The sequence below is a fragment of the Theobroma cacao genome, chromosome 4 (assembly GCF_000208745.1).
Source record: "Theobroma cacao cultivar B97-61/B2 chromosome 4, Criollo_cocoa_genome_V2, whole genome shotgun sequence".
In the NCBI taxonomy this organism is placed as follows: Eukaryota; Viridiplantae; Streptophyta; class Magnoliopsida; order Malvales; family Malvaceae; genus Theobroma; species Theobroma cacao.
In genome coordinates this window covers 23,890,228-23,917,540 of record NC_030853.1, presented here as the reverse complement: position 1 = coordinate 23,917,540, position 27,313 = coordinate 23,890,228, and the positions used below count along the sequence as shown (strand labels likewise).

Genomic DNA, 27,313 nt, shown 5'->3' with positions numbered 1-27,313 from the left:
TTTAAGCCTAGACCGTATTAAGGAAGGAAAAATTAAGCTTAGATGATAGCAATTGATGATGTCGTAGTGGGTTCGATTTTTCCTAACCTGCCTTGAGAAAATAATACCAGACTAATAATGTTTCCAAAAAACGAAGGACTTCAATGGGATATGTTCAGCCAGGCCTACATTCACAACGGGAGGAAATGCCTTTTAATCTTTTCCTCAATTCTTCTAAACAATCAATTCCCGATGAGTATGAAGCTCGTTAGCTACAAATCTCGGCTGTAATATTAAATTATTTACCAATTCTAAAATCAAGGACCCAAAAGCCATGTTAACTCACAGAACTATTGTGCTCATGATTGGACTCTCAAAATATATATCCAAGAATTTGTTTAGGGTATAACCTCAGATACCAAAGCAAGTGCTGTTGCCGTGGACATCCGGGCGAGCCTATACATGTAATCAACAAATAGGTGTTACTACACCACTAATTGTTGAGAGTGATATGGAATCAACCCAACAGCAAACGATTTTCATCAAATTTGTTGGCCACACCATCCCGCCAAGGGAGGGACTACATCTTCATGTAGAATATATTTCATGCATATCCCCTCTCTATCGCCTTCACCCAAATTCACCTTTTCACAGTTTTACTCATTTCATATTGAAAGATTACTCAAATTAATATGGAGAAGTAACCGCCATTACCCCAATTACATAGAAAAACTGCAGCTTACCCATTTTGTTAATCTTTGGTCTGCAAATCAGAGGAACAAGAAAAAAGAATAATAAAAAAAAAACAAACCAGATTTTAAGTTCTTCGACCCACAAAAAAGATATTACAAATTCAGGGTCATTAAACATATATTAGCAATTTTATATATGTTAATAAATAAATATAACACAGTTGCATCTATACACTCAGTTCTAAAATCAGCCATAAATGAGGTGAGCTATACAACCAAAATGAAAATTGCTAACCTCTTTGCCAAAGCTATGCCCTCCCTTCGAAACATACTTGGAATTGAGTACAGAGCCTAAAATCTCAAATGCATATCAGCATGCTTCAAGCTTCTTCCACAAATAGAAAGCTCTTCTGATTATTGGGTCAGCTGAGAATCCTTCTGCATAGGCGCTAATGGCAGTCAAAAGGCTTGTGAATTTCTCACCATTGTCCTGTACAAATTAAAACACAGTTTGAGGTTTCTATATTTCAAAATAAAAATAACATGCAAATAATCCTGGACTATAAGGACATTCATTTTGTTATTAGGAATTCCTTCCATACCAAACATGCAATATCCAGATGACTAGCTTCATCATGCCAGTTGTGGCCAATCTTTCACCAATAGTAAATTTCGTCAAATCACAATGATTTGGGCATGAGAGCATGCAAATCTTTTAAAACTAAGATCAACTCATTCTACAAACCTCTGGTTTCTTAAATGTGAGATCTGTGGTGGCAAATGGTACCATATAGAATGGAAGATCACATCGCAGCATTGCCTACAATAACAACAAGTTTCAAGTATCATGATAGAGTTCATAGATCACAATCTGTTCCAACGCCTGCCAAAACACACAGAAGCTGAAGAACTGAATAAGTGTAAATTGCAACTTTCTAAACAATGACAGCATGTCGAGGATTCAACATTTCTGACCTAAAATGAATCTTTCCAACATGAGTTAAAAAAGTAAAGATTCTAAAAAATTTATAGGGTAAAATATATAGGTGAATGGAGTTCACCAGGATCAGGAAGAGTGACAATGGCTCATTAAGTAACAACATGCACTCACACAGTATGAAACTAATCAACCTAACCTGCATTCTAACAAGGCTCAACCACACACCAAGTGCTTTTGAAATAGACTCAAGCCAAGTCAGATTTCAAATGGGGCTATATGGTTTCAGTTCAAGCTTTGATCTAAAAGCTTTCTAGTGAGAGACAAAATATGAAGCAACTTACTCCTTTCAGCTTTTATCTAAAGCTTATTGCTTCTGTAACACCTAAAATGTGCTCAAGGAAACAGATGCATGCTATGTATGAGGAAATATATTGTGTGTGATCTATTAAGGAAGCTTTTTATGCACAATATGGCCAATAATTTAATTTTTCTTGACAGTGTATGCAGATGATGCCAAGTTTCTACTTGTTATAACTATATCCATCAGATTAACAGCTTCTGAGTAACTTCACTTTTTCTTCAGTCTAAATGTTGGGCTGTAAAAATATTTCCTTTTTGTTCCTCTAAATTGGAGAGAGGAAAGGTCCTCTACCACTTGCTAACTCCCTCATTCTTGGTGAACATATGATTGCATCCTAGGCCTGTCATAAAGACAAAGACATTCACCAACTAATCTCCCTCAATATCATATTCCTTCAAAATAGTACAACCAAGGTAACCCATGAATATCGAAGCCTATGATTGTTTTTTCTCTTTTTCTACATTTTTTGTAAGCCCAAGTTATTAGAACAGTGGAAGCACCTCCTCATCATTCAAAATGCTATGACCGCTTAGTGGCTGTTTCTAGCTCTTAGGAATCCAAGCAGCTAGTGCAGTGGAAGCACCGTCTCATCTACAACTTAAGAAAAGATGCATCCACCAGGAGAAATGCCCCCCAGACATTCCAGAATGCAGCCTTGATGGTCAGGACTTTGTAATTAAAGTTGCCTAGCCAACATCTCCACCACGAAAGATGTGGATAGAACAAGATCTATCTAAGTTTAACAATGATAGACAGGCATTTTCTTCATCAAATAAGGGGGTCAAATCATCTAGTATGACTGAAAAATGAAATGCTCAACATGATAAAGATTTAATTAATGAACATACATTAGTCATTAACATGAATTACGAAAGAAATTTTTTTTCACTTCAAATAGGTATTTTCCACAAGAAGCAAAGGATCAATAGATTACCAGGTTCTTGCTTAAGATAGCTTGATCAGCATTTCCTTTCAAGGCCTGCAAAACATAACAGATAACTTTGGACCCTCAGTTATTTGCTTAGCATGACAGGAAAAAAAGAGAGAAAGAGAAGGGAGGGGGGAGGGGGAACGTAGGATCCTCATTATTTCATGTTAAAAAGGAAAATGAATGTAACAAAATTTAAAACAACCAAGCAAGCATGCAGAAATTTTCACAGAGCTATAATTATATCACCCTGTTTCCTTCCCCCACAAACCAAAAAGAACATCCACATCCCTTAGAACAAATTAAATCTTTTTATATTAAAGACTAGAACAGAGTCTATTTGTGAACATAGAGTGTATCCTTAAGGTAACAAGGAGATTTTCCTCTGCTGGTAAGATGAACAAATTCACCAGTGCAGTATTGAGTCTCTTGTTTGTAAATTCGGGGTGTTAGTTTAGGCCCTCACTGAAAATCTCAAAAAAAATTTATAGTCCAGTTAACGTCAAGTCATGAAAAAAAAGGGAAACTTAAAGCAAAAATTGTTGGCAATAAACAAAAAATGAGACGAGCTGCCACATGAGTTAAAAAGGATGATCAGTTTACAATAACCATTTTTAGATAATCTTTTCAAATCTTCTCCTTATTATACCATGTGACAACTGCACTTTGAATTAAAGGGATAATTCTTATACCAACCAACTATTCCCACTTAAATCAAACATGACCTTGAAATTAAACAATCATTTCTTGAAACTTCAGCTTTAGGGCATTAATTCCTTCTGATATGGCTAAAACTTAATACATATGAACCATGATTCCTGAGTGTTGGATCTGTATTTAGGTTCAAACCTAGCAATATATATCAACATGCTATAAAAATAATGAATCCTGAATTGATTCAATAAATATAAACCATATGAGGTCTGGTGCAAGTCAACCTATTTATAGGCCAGGTTATGTAATTTCTGGGACTTAGGATGTTCTTGAATATATATCCAAATCAAAACCCAACCAATCAGCTCGTGCCTTATGCAAATGGCCTCAATCTCATTGGGCAGTTCACCTAGATAACTGACCAATGAGATTGTAAATAAAAAAGAACATTTTAGTAACATGCATCTATTCATTTTGTGTTCATCCTACGCTGATTCTACCTTCCTGATGTGGTCCACTTCAACTTGATCAACACACTGCAGTAAATTCTCCAATGTGCCTGCATGTGTAATGAAAGATCACAAACCAATATCCAAAAACACAACAGCCTACAAACGACAAGTAACAAAAGCAGTACCAAAGTAGCGTAGAATAGAGAAGATTACACACGATGCATGAAAATCAGTAACCCTAAGATAAATGTAAATGAGCAACCCAAGGCTAAACCTTTTGTACTTTGCTTATAACATTAATAGTTACCGTAATCCATGATCTCAAATCCCATTACACAAATCACATAGCGATACATCTCTAATATATGACAGATATGACAAGGACATTGACATTTTTGTTTATTAAACATTTCATTGACAAGAGCACTTGACTCCATTTGAGATGACAAGAGTCTTGAACCACATTTATCAAGTTTTCACTTGCTACTCAGGCAACTTCTGTTTCTCCTCTCTTTCAATGGAACCAAGTAAAAGCTGATTAAATTATAATGAGGGGCATTTTTGAATTGGGCTTGTGAGGGGGGTTATTTCTCACAATTTCCTCTTAAATTTATTCTGGCAAGGGGTTATCAGTTGCCACTGATGTCCAGGTCTAGGTCTATAGGTAGCACAAGGGCTTGCTGCAAATCATGATGGTATTTGCATATGCTAAGGGAGGTGCACAAAATACACAAGAGAGAGAGAGAAGGCACAGACCATTTCTCAGATGCTTAAGAGTGCGAATACAAAAGCATTCAATTGTTTTTGGATATGACAAGCCACTTTGTTAAAACCATGTGAAAGGATTTTCAAAGATAAATCTAGAAAAGAAGTCTATATAACAATGAAAATTATTAAGATTGCATAGAGGCATCATATACCCAAGGGAATCTCAATAAAAGACTACTCAAGCATTGCTCAAAACTGCAACCTACAGGATACTTTTCCCAATCTCGAAAAAAGTGCCAACAACTGTTGCTTACATGGAAGGGGTAAAAATTAATTTGTACTATATAATAATTCCAGGAGCACTTGCACACTCATAATTTAACTTACTTCCATTCATCAGAAAAGAGGCCAGAAAAGGAGTTTTAAAACTATGAGAAAGGGGTAGATTGTTCCATCCGATAGAATGATAACAGATGCAGCTTTTCAGCTCTCAACAAAACAACATACCAAATTTACTGATCAACTGCACAGCATGGACATTTCCAATACCATCAACTCCTGCAGTTAAAAGGCATTGATGAATCAATAATTTGAGGCACAGTCTGATCGTAAAAGGAAGTAAATTAGGAAGGAAAACTCCATAGCAAATCAAAGGTAATGAAAAACTATGCATGCTTAACTTAAAGTTGGAAAGAAATCAATCTTCAAGATAACTAAAGGAGTGCAGAAAAAAATCAAGAAAAAAGGAAGACACTCCAACTCATTCCAAACTTAGAATTTAAGGAACCACAACAAACATCACATGCATCTAATCAACATACTTGCATTGTATATCAATCTCTCAGCATCACTACTGCTACACATGTAACACCCATAATTCCAAAGAAAAAAGGTTCAAGCCTCATATATCTAAGATAATAAGAAGGAATCTCAAGGAGTCGAAATTTATTTCAGTAATCAATCACCTCCTTTTGATACAGCATCAGTTTCCACTAGTATAGATAAGCAAGACTTAATTCGATGGTTTCTGTCTTTGTGAAAACCAACTTTTTACATGTTTTTCAAATGGGGACAAAGCAGTGACTAAAACATATGGACTTCATTTCTCCTTATACTTCCTGCCAAGATACTCTAGTACTAACAAGCTATCATGCTTTTACTACAGGCATGGTCATCAAATCAGATCCAGCTGATCATAAATAAAGGTGACTGGCAAAAATAAAAGTGAATCTCTACACACAAAACGTAAGTGACATTTCTATAGAATATCTGTCCAAGTTGAAGACTTCTCCACACCCAAATAAAGAGAAAATTCCTATTAAAAGTTTCAACACCAAAAAACATATTACACCTATTGTTTCTATTGAATGACTAGGAAGAAAGATTCAAATATATAAAAGGTCCTTAATTCAAAGTTTGTTTTTTAAAGCAAAAATATATAAATGAAGTTTCAGTTCGACAACTATCATAAGCATTTCTACAATAATAGGGAAAAATCTTAGTCTACAAAAATGCTTTGTTTGGTTAATTCCTTAGGATCACTGGCAAATACGTCCTTCAAGTATGATTATGGTAATAGGTTTAACCCCAAGACTAGTGGCATGGCCATTCCTAAATTAAGTTCATTTTCTTGGGGTTATGTAGAAAGTTGCCTTGATGGGCTCCATGAGTCATATTCCACAAATGACATTATCTCTACCATTTATTGCAGACTTACAGTACCTGTCAATCACCCTAAAATATACAGTTCTTATAGTATAAAGCGAGATGGAAACTTTTTAGCTGCATTAAATGTGCTAATCTTGTATATAAAACCAAACCTCATTTTGAACAAAAATACTTCCCATACAAAGCTCTGTATTTCTCCACTGTGCTTCCAGCTTCTGATTTCAATTCCTAGTTCTCACTTCTCACCAGCTACTTCCTCATTCTAACATCCTATTCCCTACTCCATACTTCCCACTTCCCATTCCTCATGTCTAATTCCTACTTTCTTCATCGCGTACTCAAAGGTGTGCAACAATCCTCCTCTCTACCCTCTCCACCTCATCTCCCTTATTCACTTTTCATAATTCCTCACCCCAACACCAAAAGAACCATTTACAAGAAACATAGCTCATACGAGAGATGGTGAACGCAAACAGGCAAACATCTTAAATAGGAAATGAGTTGATACTGCATATAACTTTAAACTTATATATTATGAATAAATAAAAAAAATGTATAGCTTCTGAGAATGGGAAGATAAAAAACTTGGTTACAGTATAAAAATATTGCCATGTCAATTTGCTGATGCTTCTCCATTTATAAACTAATTTAATGGAATGATAAAGAATGCAGGAGAGAAAGGTGGTGCACAAATTCTTTCTTTTTTTGTTTATTGAGTCTTTGAAACTAATATAATGAAACCACCTGGAATATTATCACATCTGTCACCCATAAGAGCGACCATATCAACAAACTGGGAAGGTTTCAGATCTCCGTATCTTTTGGAGAAATCCTCGAGTCCAAATGAAACCATCCTGGGAAAGCAAAGTAATACAAATCTAATCTCAGTTACTCAAGAACATGGCAATATATCTACAACAGAAAAGCAAAACAAATCTAGTTATCTTAGGCAGAAGTAAGCACGATAAGAACAGATTAGTAATTAAGTAAAATTCTACAGGTTTCACACTTTTCAATACAATGAGCTACTTAACCATCAGACTATAAATCTACACAATTGACAGAAACAACCACAATGCATGATTTAGAGACATCCAACTCTACAATGAATGACATACGATACAACAGGTAAAACAAAACTAACTTGGCAAATAAGATAATGACACACAGCTACTTTTACTTTAAATCCAATTGCATCATTTACTGGCCTCAAACGAAGTATCTTGAATAGGATATCTACTTTCCTATACTGCTTTTCAGCAATTAATTAATGAACCTAAGCAAGTAGAAATATTCAAACTGTTAATTATTAATTTATTACTACCATATCATCAAAACTCATGACGAAAATGAACAAATAACAAAAAGGTTGTTCGGATATTACATTTAATACCTAAAGTTTTAACTGTCTCAAAAACCCTGTCGGATGATCCCATTGACAAAGTTCAATTCTCACAAGAAATCTGCTTCAGACTTCGAAACTGCATTTATTTATTTGTCAAATAATTGGTTCTTGGTTTTGTATATAAATCTGAGGGCTTTAAATTTACCATATCATTTAATTCCTACCTGGAAAAAAAAATTTATATTTGTAGTACACTAAGAGACCATAATTATTGATTACTAATTTACTTCTAAATCATAATACAAATAGTAATAATGATTATAATGATAATCAAAGGGGCAATATAACTTTTGCTTTAGAGTTTTGCCACTTTAAGATTCAGTGTGTCTTCAAAAGATAACAGAAAACACAATGCATCTTAAACGTGAAGCAGTCTACTTCATTTTTGTAAAACTTTTGACAACATATAGTTGGGCAGGACTGCACAAACCAAAGATCTTTAATCTTCCAAGACAGCATCCTCCACAAAATAAAGGCTAAATGCCTTAAATTAAGATCTAACCTTTACTCCAATGATCAATTAAGGACCTAACCTTTGATTTTATATAATTAAGTACTTCCACTAGTTAATTTGTTTAAGTGATTAAGGAGAATTATTATTGATGCTGGTGATACTTCTAATTTGCCTCAAGTGGAGACTCAATATAATGAGTTGGACATTCCAATAGCTCTCAGCAAAGGGGTTAGATCATGCACCCAACATCCTATTTCTAATTACTTATCTTACAGCCAATTGTCACAAGCATTCCAAGCTTTGACAGAAAAAGTTGAAAGGGATGAGATTCCAAAAAATATTCAAGAAGCTTTTGAAAAACCAGAATGGAGGGCTGCTGCACTTGAAGAAATGAGAGCCCTAAAAAGGAATGAAACTTGGGATGTAGTGGAGTTACCTGAAGGTAAGAGTTCTGTAGGATGTAAATGAGTGTTTACCATTAAGTATAAGTCAGATGGTGAACTAGAGAGACACAAGGCTCGTCCAGTTGCCAAAGGATTCACTCAAATTTTCGGAGTGGATTACACAGAAACGTTTGCTCCAGTTGCAATGTTAAACACTATAAGAGTGCTACTATCACTAGCAAATAATCTTGACTGGGCATGACATCAAATGGATGTCAAAAATGCCTCCAAACGGAGAGCTTGATGAGGAGGTTTACATGGATTTGCCTCCAGGTTTTGAAGGGGCAAGTGGTAACAAAAAAGTATGTAGATTCAAAAATTCACTATATGGATTAAAACAATCGCAAAGAGCTTATTTTGACCATTTTGCAAAGACTATAGAGAGGCATGGTTACCATCAGGGACAAACTGATCATACTCGTTTTTTCAAGCATTCACAAGATGGAAAGAAAACTATCTTGATCGTGTATGTGGATGATATTATTTTAACTAGAGACAATAAAGAAGAAATGGAGGGGCTTAAGAAAACTCTTAGAAGTGAATTTGAAATCAAAGACCTCAGGCAACTAAGATATTTCTTAATGATGGAAGTGGCCAGAAGCATGAAATGTATTACCTCTCAAAGAAAATACACATTAGATCTTTTGAAAGAGACAAGAATGCTTGGTTCAAAGCCAGCTGAAACACCCATAGTTATGAACAAGAAGCTTGGAAGAGCAAGGAGTGGAATTCCAGGAGATAGGGGGAGAGATCAATGTCTAGTGGGAAGATTGATTTCCTTATCTCACACAAGACCAGATATTGCATTTGCTGTAAGTGTAGTGAGCCAGTATATGCATTCTCCGAGTGAAGAACATCTTGAGGCAGTCAATCGAATCTTGCAGTATGTAAAACCTACGCCTGGTAAAGGCTTATTCTTCAAGAAAAATGAGCTGAGAAGTGTGGAGGCATTTACCGATGCAGATTGGGCAGGTTCAGTTGAGGATAGGAGGTCCACATCGGGTTATTGTACAAAGGTTTGGGGGAATCTGGTTACTTGGAGAAGCAAGAAGCAACCAGTTGTAGCTCGCAGCAGTGCAGAAGCAGAATTTAGAGCTCTTGCACAAGGAACCTGTGAGCTGATTTGGTTAAAGAAGCTAACAGAAGAACTGAAAGTGTCTAGTATGGGACCTAAGAAGCTATACTGTGACAATAAAGCCGCAATAAGTATTGCACATAATCTGGTTCATCATGACTGAACAAAGCATGTGGAGATAGATCGACATTTTATCAAAGAGAAAATAGAAGATAGGGTAATTTGCATGACCTATGTGCCTACCAAAAAACAAAAAGCTGATGTTCTAACAAAAGGGCTGCCTGGACCAAGTTTAGAAGTGCTAGTAGACAAGCTGGGAATGATCAGCATCTATTCACCAGCTTGAGAGGGAGTGTTGACAGGTCATGAATTTATTTTATTGATTATATTCCAGATTTGTAGGAGTTAGTTTAGGGATATTATTTCATTTCTCTATTTTCCTTCTTTTGCTGGATTATTTCCAGATTTCTTGTTCCCTAATTTCTGGCACTTTACCAGATTCTAAGATCTAGCTTTAGATAGTTTTTCTTGTATATAATTAGCACCGAGTAATTCCAATACAGATGTTAGAGGATTTTGTTTCATTCTCTGTTTTCAACTTTTGTCTTTCATTTACGTTAGAAAGGAAAAAAATATATATTTTATAACAATGTCAAATGCACATTTCCTTTTTCTTGACCATGTAACTAAGCATCACAGAGTCAACGAAATTAGTAGCACTTGTCCTTAATTAAACCAACTTAACAAGCTGAAATCCTTGATTAAATGTAACTGAAGCTCAAATCTTTAAATGAACATTGGATCATAGGTTTAATCTTACTTAGGGCATTTAGCCTAGGATGAAAAGGAAACCAGTTATGCTGGTGCCAAGATATTGGCTCCTACCGACCCCAAAAGAAAAATTAAAATAAAAAATTGTTGAGCAGAGCCAATGGGCAGCTTCCACTACATTTAGCAGGAAAAGAGTCAAAAGACAAGGTAAAGCCTTGATTCTTTTTGACTAGCCTAATGTAACAATATCCACAAATTAGAACACCACATTCAGTGTTACCATTAATCAGGTTATGCACATATGTAAATCAGTAGGCAGCTTATAGTATCTTCAAATTACAAATTTAGAACCATGTATTGGACCAATATCCATGCTTTAGGTTATTGAAACACATATACATGTACAAGTTCCTACAAAGTAACATACATACATACATACATACATACATACATAAATATATATATACATATGGAAGATGACTTTCAAAAAAAATTTATATATGGAAGATGTGTATTATGTATGCATAGAAATAAACAAGCTGCCTACTGTATTAAAAAAGGACTTTATTACCCACTGCAACAGAAGTTAGGAGTGATAAAGCATCAAAGAATGTATACTAACTCATAGCCACGAGGTGCAATTCGTAGTAGACGTAATGAAGGTGATAGGATTTGAAAGAAATCTTTGTCTGGGGAGACGACTCGAACCTGTCAGGAAAGAAGTAAAATCCAAAATAACAAATCAGACCGGAAATGTACTAAGAAAATCCCTATTCTGACTGTAAGAAAAAAACTAATTTTCTTTGCCCATAGGAATTGACAATAAATCGTAGACGATTAATTTTCTGTGTCCATATGAACAAAGTATCTACAAAAGAAGAAGCCCATTGACTTTAGACCTGAAGATCAAATTTCCCTTTCAAAGAACTTCCTGGAAACAAGACCCCAACCACCCCCGGGCCTCTTCCCTTTCCCAACCTTTTAAGTGGGTGAGGGCCTCATAGAGAGTTGACAATTTAAGTCCACAGAGGACCTTGAACAGCATGTTTGACCTACTAGGAGAAAACTTACTGACTAATACTAGCATCTTTATTTTCTCATAGGTATTTCATATTACACAAATTATTTTATCTATTTTTCTATTTGATGTTCATTAATTAATTATAAATTGCAAGAATTTGTTCAAATGCTTAATTTTTTAAAATCTAAAATCGTGAATGCAATTCTATCTTTTAACAAAATATATTTTGATACCAAAAACCATTGATGTAGATATTGTTTGAGTGAAATACGAGTTGCTTTATATTTCATATGACACTGCCAAACAAAAACTTTAGTTTCACCCCTGAAAGTGACCAGAACATCTCCAATTATTTTACTCCCACATAAGCAGATAACAGAGGAAAACCTACATAAATAGCTATCAAGCAAACAGAGTCACAAAGAGAAACTTCAGACCACTTCCAAACTTTGGAAATGGTAAACTCTCAATATAGCTCCAGCACCAGGTAACTTTAACCTTTCCTAATCAATATTAAAGAAGCCTGTAATATGAAATAAGTAGCCAATTTTGAAACAGTAAGCTTGTTTTTCTTATTATTGTCATTGATATATGGAAATCTCTGAAGATAATTCCAGGTAACCTTTTTCATTTTTTCATGTCATATCACCAATAAATTGGACATCAAAGTGTCATATGAGAAAGGAAAGAAGTCCTATAACTTCTTTACTTCAACCAAGCCCAAAATCCTATAACCACGTCATAGGGCATGCTCAAGGTTTCCCAAATACAGTGTAAGAAAATTACCTTAAACCCTGCATCAACACTCCTTGCAGCCAGTGTCCCAATCACGTCATCAGCTTCTACCCCAGGTACCTGCCTTAGACTAAATTCTTAATTACTTGCCATACACGACATCAATCAACCAAATCATAAGCATCCTGGTGCCTAGCTGTTTACCTCAATCACCTTAATGGACATAGCTTTGATGGATGCCTTCAAATATTGAAGTCCCTGCACTATGGTATCGGGTGTAGGAGGGCGATTGCTCTTGTATGAAGGGTACAGAGTATGACGAAAATTTAAACCTTCAAAACATTAAGACTACATGATTAGACACTGCTCAGACAAAAGCATGTATATTTCCAGCCAAAATGCGGCATACTACCAAACATGTTTCCTTTACTTGCTAATGCTACACTTAATACTTAGAAGTCAAAGATATTTTGACAAGAGTAAAATGCACCATAGGGGAACAAAAGACCAAATTGCAGGCCCTTAAGAAAGGCATATGAAGGATAAAGAAATGGTGAAGCCAACATCCAAATATGACACATTTGACATAACAGTTAATTGTTTTCCTCATAAGTGATAAGTCCATGCGTAAAGCCATCAAGACAAAGAAAAAAGGCGCACACAAATTTTTTCTGAGGTCTAAAAGTCATTGGCCAAGTAGGAAGTAGCTTAGAAAGGCAGATCTACTGATTCAGCTTTGGCTCTCTACAGAAGGTCCAGTATCATCCATGCGAACCAAGATCCAGAAAAGGATTCATACTGTACTAAAGAAAATGTAATAGCACACAAGAAATCAAGATATCTAAACTTATGAACAGAGAAAAAAATAAGCAACATGTTTGTAAAAGTTGAATTTAATATATCTTCACCAAAACCTTTACACTATAGAAAACCTCCAAAATGAAAGGAGAGAAAGGAACCATTACTTTAAGAACAGATGACAAGAGGAAAAATCATATACTGCCAGATCAACGATGTTTTGCTGTTCCAAGGTTGCTCAATTTCTTGGAATAGTAACATAACTTGAATAGGAAATAGCCCCCAGAGGAACACAGCAGGCATCCACTTTATACAAGAGAAGAATTTCAGGATTTTATTAATAACTTAGCAGCTGAAATAGCAGCGTAAACTTCATTGATGACCCCAATCCATCAATTACTACATATTATACGCTTTATTAAGCAGTCATGTGGTTGTTTAAAATGACCACTGCTCTTTTCTCACTTGCACATAAATTATGTTGATTAGCAGAAACATTTCTCAGATAAATGAGTTTCTTCAATTGGTTAAACTAGGATTTAGATCAAGCAATTATTTCTCTGTCTATTCATCTCATCGATAAAATTCATACTTCTTGGAGTATTTCTCCAAGTCATAGTAATAGCAATGTTCAAGTAAAAATCTAAATCCAGATGCGTCGAAATCTCCTAAAGGTAAAAGGCATCATAATATTGCCTGTAAGGTGGTGCTTTCTGAATGACCACAATTAATGAACTAATAGCTCTTTGACGGGAGAAACAGGTACATTAATGGCAGAAAAGAGAGATGGAATCTTGAAGCAAGCAACCATAAAAATAAATAAATCAGCAAAAACATTGGAAACTAGCATTCCTACGGAGTGACCTGCGTATGAAGCAGCAACAAAAATAAGAGAAAAAGCAATCTGCAAGAGTACTTATTCACAAGATATCGTGAGTGAGGAAGTAAATGGAGTCACATTATTTGTAATTATAGGTTTTTTTTAAAAAAAAAGATGGGGGTTATTATTCAGTCTTGGTCCACAAAATTGGAGAAGAGGTGAATTGGGAAATACTATATGCTTATATTTTATTTATTTAATTTTTTGTTTTTCGGTTGGTGGAAGGGGTATACTATATTGTGTAGCAAATGCTAAATGGCAGAGTGATGAGGATTCAATAATAAAGGTTGGTTGTGCAGAAAAGTCAGAGACCTTAATGTTTATTCAGGAAAAAGAAAAGACATGTCATAGTGAAAGAACCAGCAATTCCCTGTAACCGCAAGCATCACTAAATTTGCTTATCAACATAAAAAAGGCTGATGGCATATTGGACTCCAAAATTCTTAGACTTCAATAAATATGTACATTCAAGAGCCACTCTCAATCTGAAAGATCCAAAGACTTAAAGATCTGTTCTTCTTGTCTACATGGGCAGATTTGGCCTTTAGTACTGTAACATGATATGCACATATGCAAATGTGTGTGTGAGAGTGTGCTTGTGAATAGACACACATGCTCCACCTCAGCCCAAACCCAAAAGCTTCACCGATATTATACCGTTTTACCAACTGATCATATTCCAAATTTCACAGGTGTGATTTCTTAGAGATCAGTCTACTTCAGCAACTTGACCACATAACAGAACAAAGATTGCATCAATAAAGCATACCTTTTGCCATGACATTTTCTTTTGAAGAAATAGAAGTATGACCAAATGGAATTCCTGAAAAGAAGAGGTCTTTTTATCAAAAAAAACTGCTTGAAACAAGAGCTTCACAAACCAAGAAACTCCATGCCACTGACTATAAAAGGGATCATCATACTAGATGACCATATACTGCACATAAAGAGCAATCAACTGCCTGGAAATAAACTAATTTAGATACAATGCAACCCACAACAGTTTCAAATAGCATTTAAAGGTTTCAATTCTGACCACCTAGGGCATCTTAAAAAGTGCTAAAATTGTTAGTAAACTTCAATGAACAAGACTATCATTTAGATTTCATCAACGCCCTTAAACAATATTTTGTGCACAAACAGAAAACTTGTCCTAGATAATATTTCTACCACTTGTGTAAATCATAAGTACAATTCATTTCAACTTTTAAAGCATTTTCTCAGGAAAATTCCTAAGTATCATTTCCATGAAACTTATCCATCTAGCACACCAAAGCTAAGATTGGAAGAGTTTCAGATCTCCTTCATACAAGGAAATCTCATTTTTAATTTAAACTAAAAGGCATTTTACACAATAGATGCAAAAGCATTCAAAAGTGTTTTAGCATATAAAGGAGCTTTTAGGCACAAACACCAGTGACATTTCAGCCTTCACAAGGTATTCTCTTTGCTCCAATAGTGAAAAGTAGAGAACTAATGGGGGCTTTCAAACATAGTGTGGGCGAATGACTTCCAAGTCCCTTGATATCAAGATGCTAAAAAATGCGAGCAGGTGCACAAGAGAGAAAGAGAACAGTTTGAAAAGGAACTATACTTATGTAACACATTGCACCAAATACTTTGATCAAATTTGAGAACAAGACCAGCAATGACTTAGAACACATATAACACTTAAAATTACCTCCAAAGCATCAATAATTAGTCAAAGTTTCTAAATACATCTCATTTCCAAATAGAACTTAATCCAAAATCTGCGCATATACATGGCACTTCCTATCGTATACTCAAAAATCAGAATTCACATACACAAATATGCATATGAGAACATCCTGCATACCTATGTAGATGTGTGTATGAAAGCATGGTAGATGTATGTAAAAAAAAAAAAAAAACAACCCCCTATAATTAGCAGCCCATATCATTATCTAAAATGAAGACTACTTTGAATTTTGATTCATAGAACCCAAATTGTTGAGCACTTCAAAATTGAGGAATAAAAAACAGTATATAATCCTATTGCACAACTAAAAGAAAAATGTGTTATTGAGGATTATCCTAACCAAAATCTTTCAAAAGTGAAAAGCACTGGCCCAGAAAATATATTGCTTCTAAACTATGAAAACAACAAATTTAAGAATCCTCAAGGGAGATATTGGTTATATGTGGCAACTTGAAGGGGAAAAAACATCTTTCATGGAGTAATAAAATGGCAATAGAGATAAATATAATAGAGACTCTACAAATTTAAATGGAATTTGATATAAAGTTAACCTTTATTTAATAGTCACTGTCCACTCAATACCTTAAAGAAATAAAATACAGGGAAGGGCATCAACTTTCAAACAGAATTTGAAATACTAAACAAGCATGTGACAGCATAAAAAAGAGAGCAGGTAAGCAGGTAAGGCTATGAGCAGGCATAAGTGCATAGGAGCATGTTTACCACAAAAATTGTGCACTAAACATGACCAACAGGATTGATTCGGGAACACATCTTGGGACAGACTAATTGGAATGAAACAATGTTGTCCAGTAGTCCAAAAAAGTCTACACTTTAGCTTGTTTAGGTTTTAAATGAAGGGGAAAAAAAAGAGGGACCAACTGAAACAGAAACAAAGCATACATAAGTTCGTAGAGCTCAGCATAGATATATTGGAATTTTTTTACTACTCAGTTCAGTTTGGTTCATGTTATTAAGACATGATCCACCTGAATCAACCCCAAGCACAAAATTTTGTCACAATTATTTTCTTTACAATTTATTAAAAAAATGAAATAGAATGTTTTATCACAATTTTGAAATTTTTAAAAGATAATGGTAACTAAACCAATTTTCACCCTTCTAGTAAGGTGTTAAGACTACTTTTAATTCAGTCCGATTTGATTTGTCCAGTTTAGGTTTTACTCCAACACCTTAACATGACCACCAACAGAAATGTATATGAAACGAAAACAGATTAAAATAAAGAAAAATGCTCCCGAGGGCACTGGGAGCAAAACTACTTCAAATCAGACTAGTTTAAAATCCATTAGAAAAAGCATAAAAGATTTGTCTACATAGTATGTAAACAACACACATAAGGACTAAGAGTAAAATATATGGCAAATTCAGAGCAATCATATTTAGCAATTTACAAATTCAAGCAATATAAAGAAAATAATTATTACCGAATTTTAAATCTTACCATCATGGTCAAACACCACCTGCATCAGAAAGGAGGGAAAAAACCAGTAAGAATGAATATTTGGAAAATTATACAGCTATAAACAGTAAAGCTATAATTTAAACAACTGCAAAGACAAGCTACAAGATAAACTAACAGCAAGTAATATCTAAGGACAGCCTAGCAAAAACCATAGAAAAGCAAATTTTCAGCAGTACAGCTTTAAAAAGACTACACAAAACTATGCAAAAAACAACTTTCCAAGAGAGAAAGTTACTGAACAGCTAACCAAAATGCTCCAAAAATTTATGTGTTAGCTTTGAAGCCAATCTGGGACAATGGTGAAGTACATAACGGACAATCATCTCTAAAAATGTTATTGAAAAATGACCAAAAAAACATAAAAACAAAAATAAAAAGCATACATACCGCCACATGCGAAGGAACAAATTCCAGAACATCAATTATCTGCAAGATAACAATAATCAAAAATGCCTTAGACCAGAACAAAAATGTTGAAAATTAAAATCTTTAAAGACTCAAAACAGGAAAAAAAAAAAAAAAAGAAGAAAAAAGAAGGAGTGCAATTCACAAGAGAATTAATCATCAATTGAGACATAGCCATTGAAAAGAAACAACAGAATTATTGGGAAAAAAGAAAACTAGGAGGATATCCACAGTCGCATTACAACTTATTTCATACATAAAGATTTTTAAAAATAAATGTTTTAACTTGAATAGCAGAGGAGCATTTCATTTTGTTTCTGGAACTTGAAAGACAAATAAAATATTTATTCCAAAAAAAAAAAAGAGCCTGTAAAGAAAATATATTTGCAGTAGCAACAGAGATTGTTTGGATTTATCATTGCTTAACCAGTGACCATAAGACATTGCTACCACAACATTAGTGCTAAAGTTCAAAATTTGGATTAAATTTAAATGACCTGATAACTAAGACAAATTTATGAATTGAAGGAAGCATAACCCAAATCCAGACATAGAAGACAAGCATGCAGAGCGAATCATGTACACACCAGAAGAAGCCTATAAGATTTTGATTTAGAATTGACAGGAAGTGGAGAAATAGAGGCTTTGAATAACCGTTTTACTGATTCTTCATAAAAACTAGCATTCTAAAATTTAGAAAAGAATGAACTCACCTACCAAATAATCTTTGATGATCTAATACAAAACACCCTCTCTTTTCACGTTGGTACGACTGACTTCGGTCTCAAAATCCAACATCAAATTCACAATAACCTAGCTTCTAGAATCAAGGCTCCATTTGTTTCACAGCTAGAAGTCATTTTCCATATTTTCCAGTTTTTTGTATACACAAAATAATTTTGTCAACGGAAAACAACTTCTAGTAAAAGAAAGAATAGCATGCAAAATGAAGAAAATGTAGTCCTTTTTTGAGATCCAGAAACCATTTTCCTTCCCCAATGGCTCTCTTTCTAAAACAATGATAGAAGGAAAAAATAAATAAATAAATACTTCTAAATATATTGATATCTCCTTCACATCAAAGCCATCCCCTCTCCTTAACTGCCTCTCTCATGCCACTGACCAAAGTCACTTTCTCCCTCTCTCTCTCTCTCCTATTTCATCCACCTAGTTACCGTAGCCTTATTTCCTTCCCTTTCTCCTCCCNTCCCTCCTCTCTCTCTCTCCATTTTCATCACCAGTTACCGTAGCCTATTTCTCCCTTTCTCTCCCTCTTCGTCACTGGCAACCACAGCTACTTTGTATGCAAAAAAGAGTACTAGTGAAAACTCAAGCAAGTATTTGTATTTTATGATTTTTTTTATGTTCCTTGTGATTGTTAGACAACTCTCAAAGTTGTTTTTTTGGTCCTTTTTTTTGGAACATCCAGGTCAAGAACTTTGCAGACCTTGACTATAATGGCCACTGTTTGTGGTGTACTGTTTTTATTTCTTACCTTTCCTGCGTAACCCTTTTCTCCAAAAAAAGAATATTGAGTGCAGCAAGTATAATGCAACTTTTTACCCTATTCTCCATGGTTAGGTAGCTATCCTGAAAAAAAAAAGGTATAATGCAACTTTTCCTTCAAACTTTTTGTAAATTCTCATGTGGTGTTTTATACTTCTTTTAATTTATATTCTACTATTCTCTATTTCCTTTTAGGTTGCAATTACTTTAATTTTCATTATAAACTATTCTACAAACATATAAAAGCTCTTTTCTATAAGTCTACATACCACGATTTTCCTTACTTTCCAAACAATAAAAAATATTCCTAACAATGTCATTCATGAAAGAGAAAAAGTTTCCTGTTTTGGAAAACGTTTTTTATGGAATATATTTTCCTTTGGGAAGTTATTTTCTATGAAACAAACAGAACCCATAAAATGCAACATCCAGCTGCTGGAGCCATTGACAAGAATTATGCCACCTCTGGTAGCTGTCACATAATATAGCTACTTAATTCAGAAAATAATGTATACATTAATGATCAGAAAACTCCACTGTGTAATCTATTCTCCATGATAAAATCAATAGTGGCCAGCAATCGGAATACATCAAATGAGTGCTTCGAGCATAAATACAACACAAAGACAAGCAAAGTACTTCCCCTAATGACACATATATTACTTACAAGAGATAAAGCAGTAAATATAGTTAAAACCCAATCTCCATTGCCATCAGCATGTGATAGATATCCGTGGTGCAGTTTCGCTACTCTCAACCATACATGCAAAGAGAGAGAAAATAAAACAGAAAAACGATCAGTGTCAGCAACATATGAGGCACATAAAAGAAATTTATGCTACCCAGCTTTAGGCTATATATAGGCATAATTTTGAAGGAAGCTAGCTATTATGACTTCCACTTTTAGGAAACAAATAATATGCCTACACTTGTTGTTTTTTCATGTTTTCCTTAAGAAATAGTTTACACCCAAAAAGAAAAGCCAGCAGCTTGAAACACCTAAGACTAGCAGCAGAAAAGAAGAACACAAAAGGAACATTACTTTGAATATGATGAAAATAAAATCCTTTAACAGAAAGCAAAAATCATGAGCAACATTAGTTACCTAGAAGTTTATAGTAAGCCCTGTAAATGACAGATGTGCCATCAATAAGCATTACTCTATTATTTGAGTAATTAGCATTCACCACTCTTTCTTGAAGGTTGGATGTGTCAAGAGCTGCCTCTTGGTGCAATAGTTGTTCCTTTTTTGAAGAAATCACTGCATTCCCATGAGAAGTTGCATGACGAGCACCAGGTAAAGTGTTTAAGGTATAAGATAAACTACAATACCCCTGCCAAAAAAAAAAAAAAAGTCCATGAATGACATTAGGTGATAGTTGCATAATCTCCATACAATATTATAAGGAATCTATCAAATATCTTCCAACATAAATAGAGGAGTGTAAAACCTAAAAAGCCACTTGCTGTCCGTCAATCATCTTTCATTAGAAATGGTATTTTGCAGTTTCAAAGGCTACACTTAAAACATTTTAATCTATAGTTGCAACGACATTTGTAGGTCTCCATTGGCCTCAGAGCCAAAATTTGCTCAAAGGGTACAGCCAAAGTGAATATACAATAATAGGCTGCATATATTAATGAAAATAATGTATCAACTATAATTCAAATTATTGTCGATATTTTCCAATCAAGAATAAGAAGCTTGACACCTTCAACAATATGCAGCCAATAGCAAGAGTAAGACCTCTTCTAGGTTTTTTAATCTCTTTGTCCAACAGACACTGTTGAGCAGTACCTTAATGGTTTGACAGGGTGGAGGACGAATCACATAGAATTTCTTAAAACTGGGCAAGTTATTTCCAACCCTCTGAGTCCTTGAGAAGTTTCTTTGAAAGCAATGAAGACTTCTCCATAAGGAATGAGTCTGAAAATTCAAAGACTGAAAACACGCCATAAATTCATAACAGGAATTCCTCTTTGATTAAGACATGAAAAAAGAGCCTTCAAACATGAAATTGACCAGAAAGCCCACCAATGTCAATTCTCCTGCGATGGAAATGACACGATTAAATGGAATAACTCACATGAAAACGATAAAAAGAAGAAGAAGAATATATCAGCCTGCGATGGAATCATAAAATTTAATATCCTTCGCTCTTCCAAAAAAATACAATCCACTCCTAAAAAGTAAAAATATTGCATTGAATCTCTGTCAATGGCATCAGAGAAATTAGAATTTAAACCTTGAAACTCGCCAATTTAGACATATTTCTATTCCCCTGCAATTACCAAACAAAAGAAAAAGCTTTTTTTTTTTGGCTTTTTCTTACAAAAATGTTCACATTCCACTTCAAATTTTCTAACCTAACAACGACAGCACATAAACACAAATTAAGCAACAATATAGTGGGATAATAAAAATTAAAAGAAAAAGCTTGTGGAAACGGTAAATAGAGCTTTAGAAGTGAGAGTATAAAATAAAGAGAGACGATAAACTCATATTGAAAAAGGACAAACGAGTGAAAATTACTCTTCATTTCTCCATACCTGGAGTGGGGATGAGATTGTTGCAGAGCGTCGAGAGAGAGTCTTACTGATTGCCCGCCCAAGCAAAATGGGATTCTTTAGCCCTTTTAGTTTTGAGGCTCCGTACATTTTCTTCTTATACGGTGCGTACAAATACTTTCAAGGTAGAAGGTACGGGGTAGAGTAGAATGACAGGTATACGGGACTTATTTAAATGGGTAAAATATTTTCGTACAAATATTGTTAATAAAAATAATAAAAAAATTAAAATATTTTTTATTAATTTAAAAAATTATTATTATATTTAAAAATAAAAACGCCTATTAGTGCTCTCCAGCTCCAAAAAAAGGATGCTCCCTGGTGCTCTCCAAAGGAGAGGTTTTTTGTTTTTTAAATTAATAAAAAATAATAAAATTATATCATTATAATTATAAAAATTAATAAAGAATATATTTATCATATTAGTAAGTCGACGAAAATATTAATAATTGATTAACAATTGAATTTTGTATTTAGTAAATAATATTTTTTTGAAATTAAATATTTATTTTAAAAATTAATAAATTTTCGTATAATTTTAATCAAAATTTAAACAAATAAAATATTTTATTTTAATTAAACCTTAAAATATAAAAATTACATCGTAGGTTAGATATTAAAAAAATAATTAAGTGTATTTCAAAATAAAAATAAAAATTTAATTGATTTCTTTTATAAAATTAAATAATGAAACTCAAAGTAATCAAAAAAGTCTTAAGCAGGTTGGGAATAAAATAAATAAATAAATAAATATAAAAAAAAAACACGTAAGAATATAAGTGGGTCCCTTTCCTCTATAATCATTTGGGCTGGCACATTGACTGACTTTGAGCAATTGAGCTTGGAACAGCTGGCTGGGGACTCCCTCAAGTCAGCTTCTTCGAGGAAGACAGAAACCTTAAGCAGGAACACTCGGGTACCAGAAAGACATCAGACAGAGCACAACTAAACCAAGCAAACTTCATTTACAGGTATGTCCACTTTCCACTGCTTGTATGAACTGTGTTGAGTGGCTGCAAAGAGCTACACTGTCATATCCTGTTGCTTGGAAATTAGATCATGAATTGGAGATCAATATCTTTCTCTTTCTTTTGTTTTTTAATTTGTCTAAGTATCTTTTTCAAGTGTACAGCTCAGGTGTTTCTTGGAATTCATGATCTTTTCTTAATCTTATGTTATCCATTTCAAGTTGGTTCTGTTTGTTGGGTGATAGGAAGGGTTAACTCTGGCAATTAAGAGGCAGGATTGACTCTGTGAAGAAGCAAAATGCAGAAAAGAACAAAGGGGGACAATTTCTTTAGTTTTAGCAGGAGGGACCATAAATGTTGGAAATGAATGTAACATTTAGCATTTTTTTAAGGAAAAAATAATAGTAATATTCTATTTCTATCCACCAGGAAAGAAGGAAACAAAGAACTAGTTCCCTGAGACAACTATGACCATTGTTAACTGATATAAGTTTGAATCTAGTAAAGCAGTCTGCAGGCTCTTTATAGCCTCACTGCCTCAGCAAGGTCACAGGCTGAGTTTGCATTTGCAGTACCTAGACTAGAGGGTGATATTTATCATAAGATGAATAAAAAAGGTAGATGAAGTTTGTTTATTATCCTAGACATTTTCCTTGTAGCTTCAGAGGTTATCTTTTATGGTTAAGACCAATATTTATGATTTTATTAATCTAACAGAAGAATAGATAAATAAGTAAGGAAGACTATAGTCATAGAGAAGTAGCCATTGGTAGCACTATTTAATGTTCAATTTTGAAAGCAATCAATTAAATTAACAATGATTTGTTTGTTATTCAAAAATGGGTAGAGTAATAATGTCTTAGATCATATGTTGCTGTGATATCCAATTGCAACTACCAATTTGTGGCCTTAAGATCAAGAAAAAAAATTATATAAATATTGTTATTTTTCCATAGCTAATAAGCATAGTTTCACTTATAATTTACTTTTTCAAAAAGAGATTGGCAGGATGGAGACAATAGTAGTGCCAGCAGCTGTCGAAGTAGCTGGTTCACTGGTTACACCAGCAGTGGAAGGTGGGAAGGGTATATTTAACTGTTTGAAGCACAAGTATGCTTACATGAAGAATATAAAAAAGAATATTGCCAAGCTTAAGAACGAGGAATCATATCTGTCTGCTGTAGATGAAGATGTTAAAAGAAAGCTGGAGAGGAACGAATCAACAAAAGAAAAGACAAACAGATGTGAAACCTGGCTCAATGAGGTGGCAAAGATTAAACAGGATATTGAAACACTAGAGAGTGACTACGGAAAAACCAGCACATACTTGTGCGGACTATGTCCATTTACTGGTTTGCTAAAGCTAGGCAAGCGTATTGTGAGAAAGACTGCAGAGGTAGTTGAGCTGAAGAATCAGATAACCCAGATAACTATAATGGTTGAGAAGCCACCAGCAGCACCAATTCCCGTCATTCGGAAGCATCCTCCGAAAATAGATGATGTGCCATCTCTTAATTCGCATGTAGAAAGACTGGTAGAGTGGCTAGAGGATGAGAAATTGAAAAGAATCTGCATATGGGGACCTCCAGGAGTGGGGAAGACCACAATAATGGAAAATTTGCATAACAGGGTGGGTGCCTCTTGTAAATTTGATATTATCTTTTGGGTGAATGTAACAGCAGAAGGCAGAATAAGAAACATACAAGATGTAATCTGGGAGCGTTTAGACATGAAAATGGATGGAAATTATTGTGCTGATCAAAGAGCAAACATGATATCTGACAAGCTGAAGGACAAGAGATATGTATTGTTTCTTGATCTTGATAACATTTTGTCAGAGATTAATCTTAGAGAAGTTGGGATTCATGATGAACACAAGCATGGAAAGGTGGTGTTTGCATGCAGATACAAAAACGACAATATCTGTGGTGACACTGATGAAGAGTTGAATGTGCGGAGATTATCCAAGGAGGATGCTCGAAACTTTTTCTGGAAAGTAGTCGGTTCTCATCTTAAAGGCAATCCAGATATCAAGCCAGTTGCAGAACTCATTATAAATGAATGTGGGGGCATGCCGCACTTGATCAAGTTAATAGGCAATAGATTGGCAAACATGGATGACCCTGCAATATGGCGGGATATGTTGTTAAAATTAAGGTCACCAACTATGGAACCACTAGAACAACTAGAAGAAGTTTACAAGGCTTTTAAAATTGTCTATGAAAGACTAACTGAAGAGATGAAGCCCTGTTTGCTGTATTGGGGAGTTTTTCCTGCTGGTTATGAAATTTTTCGAGACCATATAATTGATTGCTGGAGAGCAGAGAAGTTTTTTTTAAACCTAAGGAAGCTTCCAAAGACACGTGACAGGGGGCATGCTATATTAGATGAATTTGTGAGGAAGTCCTTACTGGAAAAGGGAAGAAAGTTGGGGCATTTCAAGATGTATGAGTATTTTCAACGGGTGGCATTAAGGATTGCAAATCTCAAAGAGAATTTCAATTTTTTTGTCACAGAGGATGAAAACATTATAGAGGAAGAGTGGGAACGTGCAAGGAGAGTTTCACTGATTCGGGTTCGCCTATCCACTCTACCACAAAGACCTCAATGTCGTGGGATCTTAACATTGTTACTTCGGGAGAGTAGCTTGACTGAATTTCCGAGGGAATTCTTTGGCTATATGTGTGGTCTTCAAGTTCTGAACTTGCACGAAACAAGAATCAATGCACTTCCATCATCTATCTCCAGCTTAATAAATCTGAAGGGGCTCTTTTTAAACAACTGTGATCAGTTAGTACAGCTTCCTTCTCAGATAGGAGATCTCCAGAGCCTTGAAATCCTTGATATACGTCATACTGGTCTCTATAGTTTGCCCATTGAGATTGGACAATTGGCTAATCTAAGATGTTTGAGAGTTTCATTCACAGAAGATGTTGGCAACCACAACCATGTTGAAGAACTGAGGCCAATGGTTCCTTCTAATGTGATCACAAGGCTTTCTAAGTTAGAAGAACTGAGCATTGGTGTGAGCCATAATAGCAGCAGATATCAAAATGCAGCTGAAATTGCTCGTGAAATGTCTGAGTTGGAAGAATTAACAACTCTTTGTTTCTTCTTCCCTGAGATGGTGTCTTTTGAAGCTTTCATCCAGAATAGCAAATCATGGAAAGGAAATGAGACACCTTCAGCAGGTAATAGCTTCAGATCATTCAGCATTGTTGTTGGCTGCCAGAGAAACAGTTCTGCATCTGAATTTAGTGTCTTTGAATGCTCAGCTGAAAAGCACCTGAAGTTTTCTGCAGGAAATGAAACTCCTGATGCTATTTTTCAGGTACTTAGGCAAGCCAAAGCTTTTGAACTGATTGGCCATCAAACTGCTTCCAGTTTATCAGTTTTCCCTGCTGATAAATTACAAGGTTTGGAAGCATGTATCATTGAGGAATGTAATGAGATGGAGAGCATCATAGACAGAGACAGAACAGGCACCGCATTCGAAGACAATGACAGCACAAATGTTGAATTTGAACGCTTGAAAAGCCTACACATAAACAATCTCCCGAAATTGACACGGATCTGGCAAGGCTCAATAGAATCTAAAAATCTCTGTAGGCTCACAACTCTCACATTAAAAGGATGCCACCGCCTACAAATGCTTTTTTCACAAGGAATGATCATACGACTCTCTCAGTTACAAAAGCTGCAGGTGGAGGACTGTGGCATCATGAAAGAGATTATTGAAGATGGAATTACAGTTGAATCCCACGCCTTTCCCAAGCTGAAGAATTTGCAGCTTCGTGACTTACCAGAATTATGCTCTATTTGTCATGTCTCCTTGCGATGGCCCTCTTTGGAGACAATATTGATCAAGACATGCATGAAGATAAGAAATTTACCTCATACCATGCAAAGCGCATCCAAACTGAGAATAATTCAGTGCACTGAAGATTGGTGGAACCAGCAGGATTGGCCAAATAACATTAATGAAGATGATTTCAGAGAGTTTCTCAATTTCATATGAGGAACCATAATAGAACTTACACATCCACAGCAAGAGCAACTGAGTTGAAGAATTTGTGAGAATCAAGAAGGGATATAAGTCCAATTCGACCAAATCAATTTATGTTAGGTAACTTAAAACGGGCAATTGGTACATATCAGGGTTTTCTAGCTCATTCGTTGCATCATGTTACAGCTGAGACAAAGTGGGAATTGCCTGTAAAAATGTGTTTTCTATTTTCTTTGAATTTGCGAACACCCTCTTCAGACTTTTTCGTAGAGACTCACCTGGCCTTCAGCTAGGGAAGTAATTCTATCCTATTTCATAATCATACTCTTCCCATTGTCAGATTTGAACTCGGCAGCTGAGTTTTAACCATGGGCGTTCGAATGGGCTTAGAGTATGGCTGCACTTCTATTTTACTGTGGACGTCATGCATCTTAGCTGGTTACAATGTTGGGATTTGTCTAGTTGAAGACTCCATGAATGAAGAAATAATTGCGTGCCTAGTTATATGTTGAATATTCTTAAGTTATATGTTGATTTTGTTTGTTTGCTTGTTTATTGGTTTCTTATGCAAGATGTACTGGATATATATATATATATATCAGTGAAGACTTTTGATTGTAATTAATACTTGTAAACGAAAATAAATTTTCCAAAATTCTCCCATGATAGTTTAAATAATTAAAATGTGTC

The 27,313-nt window shown here is 34.8% G+C and overlaps 2 protein-coding genes across 6 annotated transcripts; one reads left to right on the top strand and one right to left on the bottom strand.

Moving 5' to 3' along the window:
* LOC18602365 (DNA polymerase I) lies at positions 778–21,776 on the bottom strand. 5 transcript variants are annotated; one of them, XM_018119937.1, is made up of 17 exons: positions 21,632–21,719; positions 21,117–21,130; positions 20,880–21,023; positions 20,187–20,415; positions 19,749–19,828; positions 17,558–17,596; positions 17,150–17,168; positions 14,734–14,787; positions 12,491–12,618; positions 12,338–12,406; positions 11,153–11,238; positions 7,127–7,236; positions 5,222–5,272; positions 4,055–4,113; positions 2,907–2,951; positions 1,417–1,491; positions 1,003–1,161 (listed from the first exon to the last, which is right to left on the bottom strand). In XM_018119937.1, the coding sequence occupies exons 4-17, from the start codon at positions 20,236–20,238 to the stop codon at positions 1,042–1,044; spliced, it is 987 nt and encodes a 328-aa protein (XP_017975426.1). In that variant the 5' UTR covers positions 20,239–20,415; positions 20,880–21,023; positions 21,117–21,130; positions 21,632–21,719; the 3' UTR covers positions 1,003–1,041. The 5 variants fall into 5 exon arrangements, with proteins under 5 accessions (XP_007033767.2, XP_017975426.1, XP_017975422.1 ...); XM_007033705.2 differs by having other exon boundaries at positions 778–1,161; positions 20,880–21,130; XM_018119933.1 differs by lacking the exons at positions 20,880–21,023; positions 21,117–21,130 and having other exon boundaries at positions 21,632–21,776.
* LOC18602364 (probable disease resistance protein At5g63020) lies at positions 22,483–27,123 on the top strand. The gene is made up of 2 exons (XM_007033704.2): positions 22,483–22,620; positions 23,616–27,123. The coding sequence occupies exon 2, from the start codon at positions 23,627–23,629 to the stop codon at positions 26,633–26,635; it is 3,009 nt and encodes a 1,002-aa protein (XP_007033766.2). The 5' UTR covers positions 22,483–22,620; positions 23,616–23,626; the 3' UTR covers positions 26,636–27,123.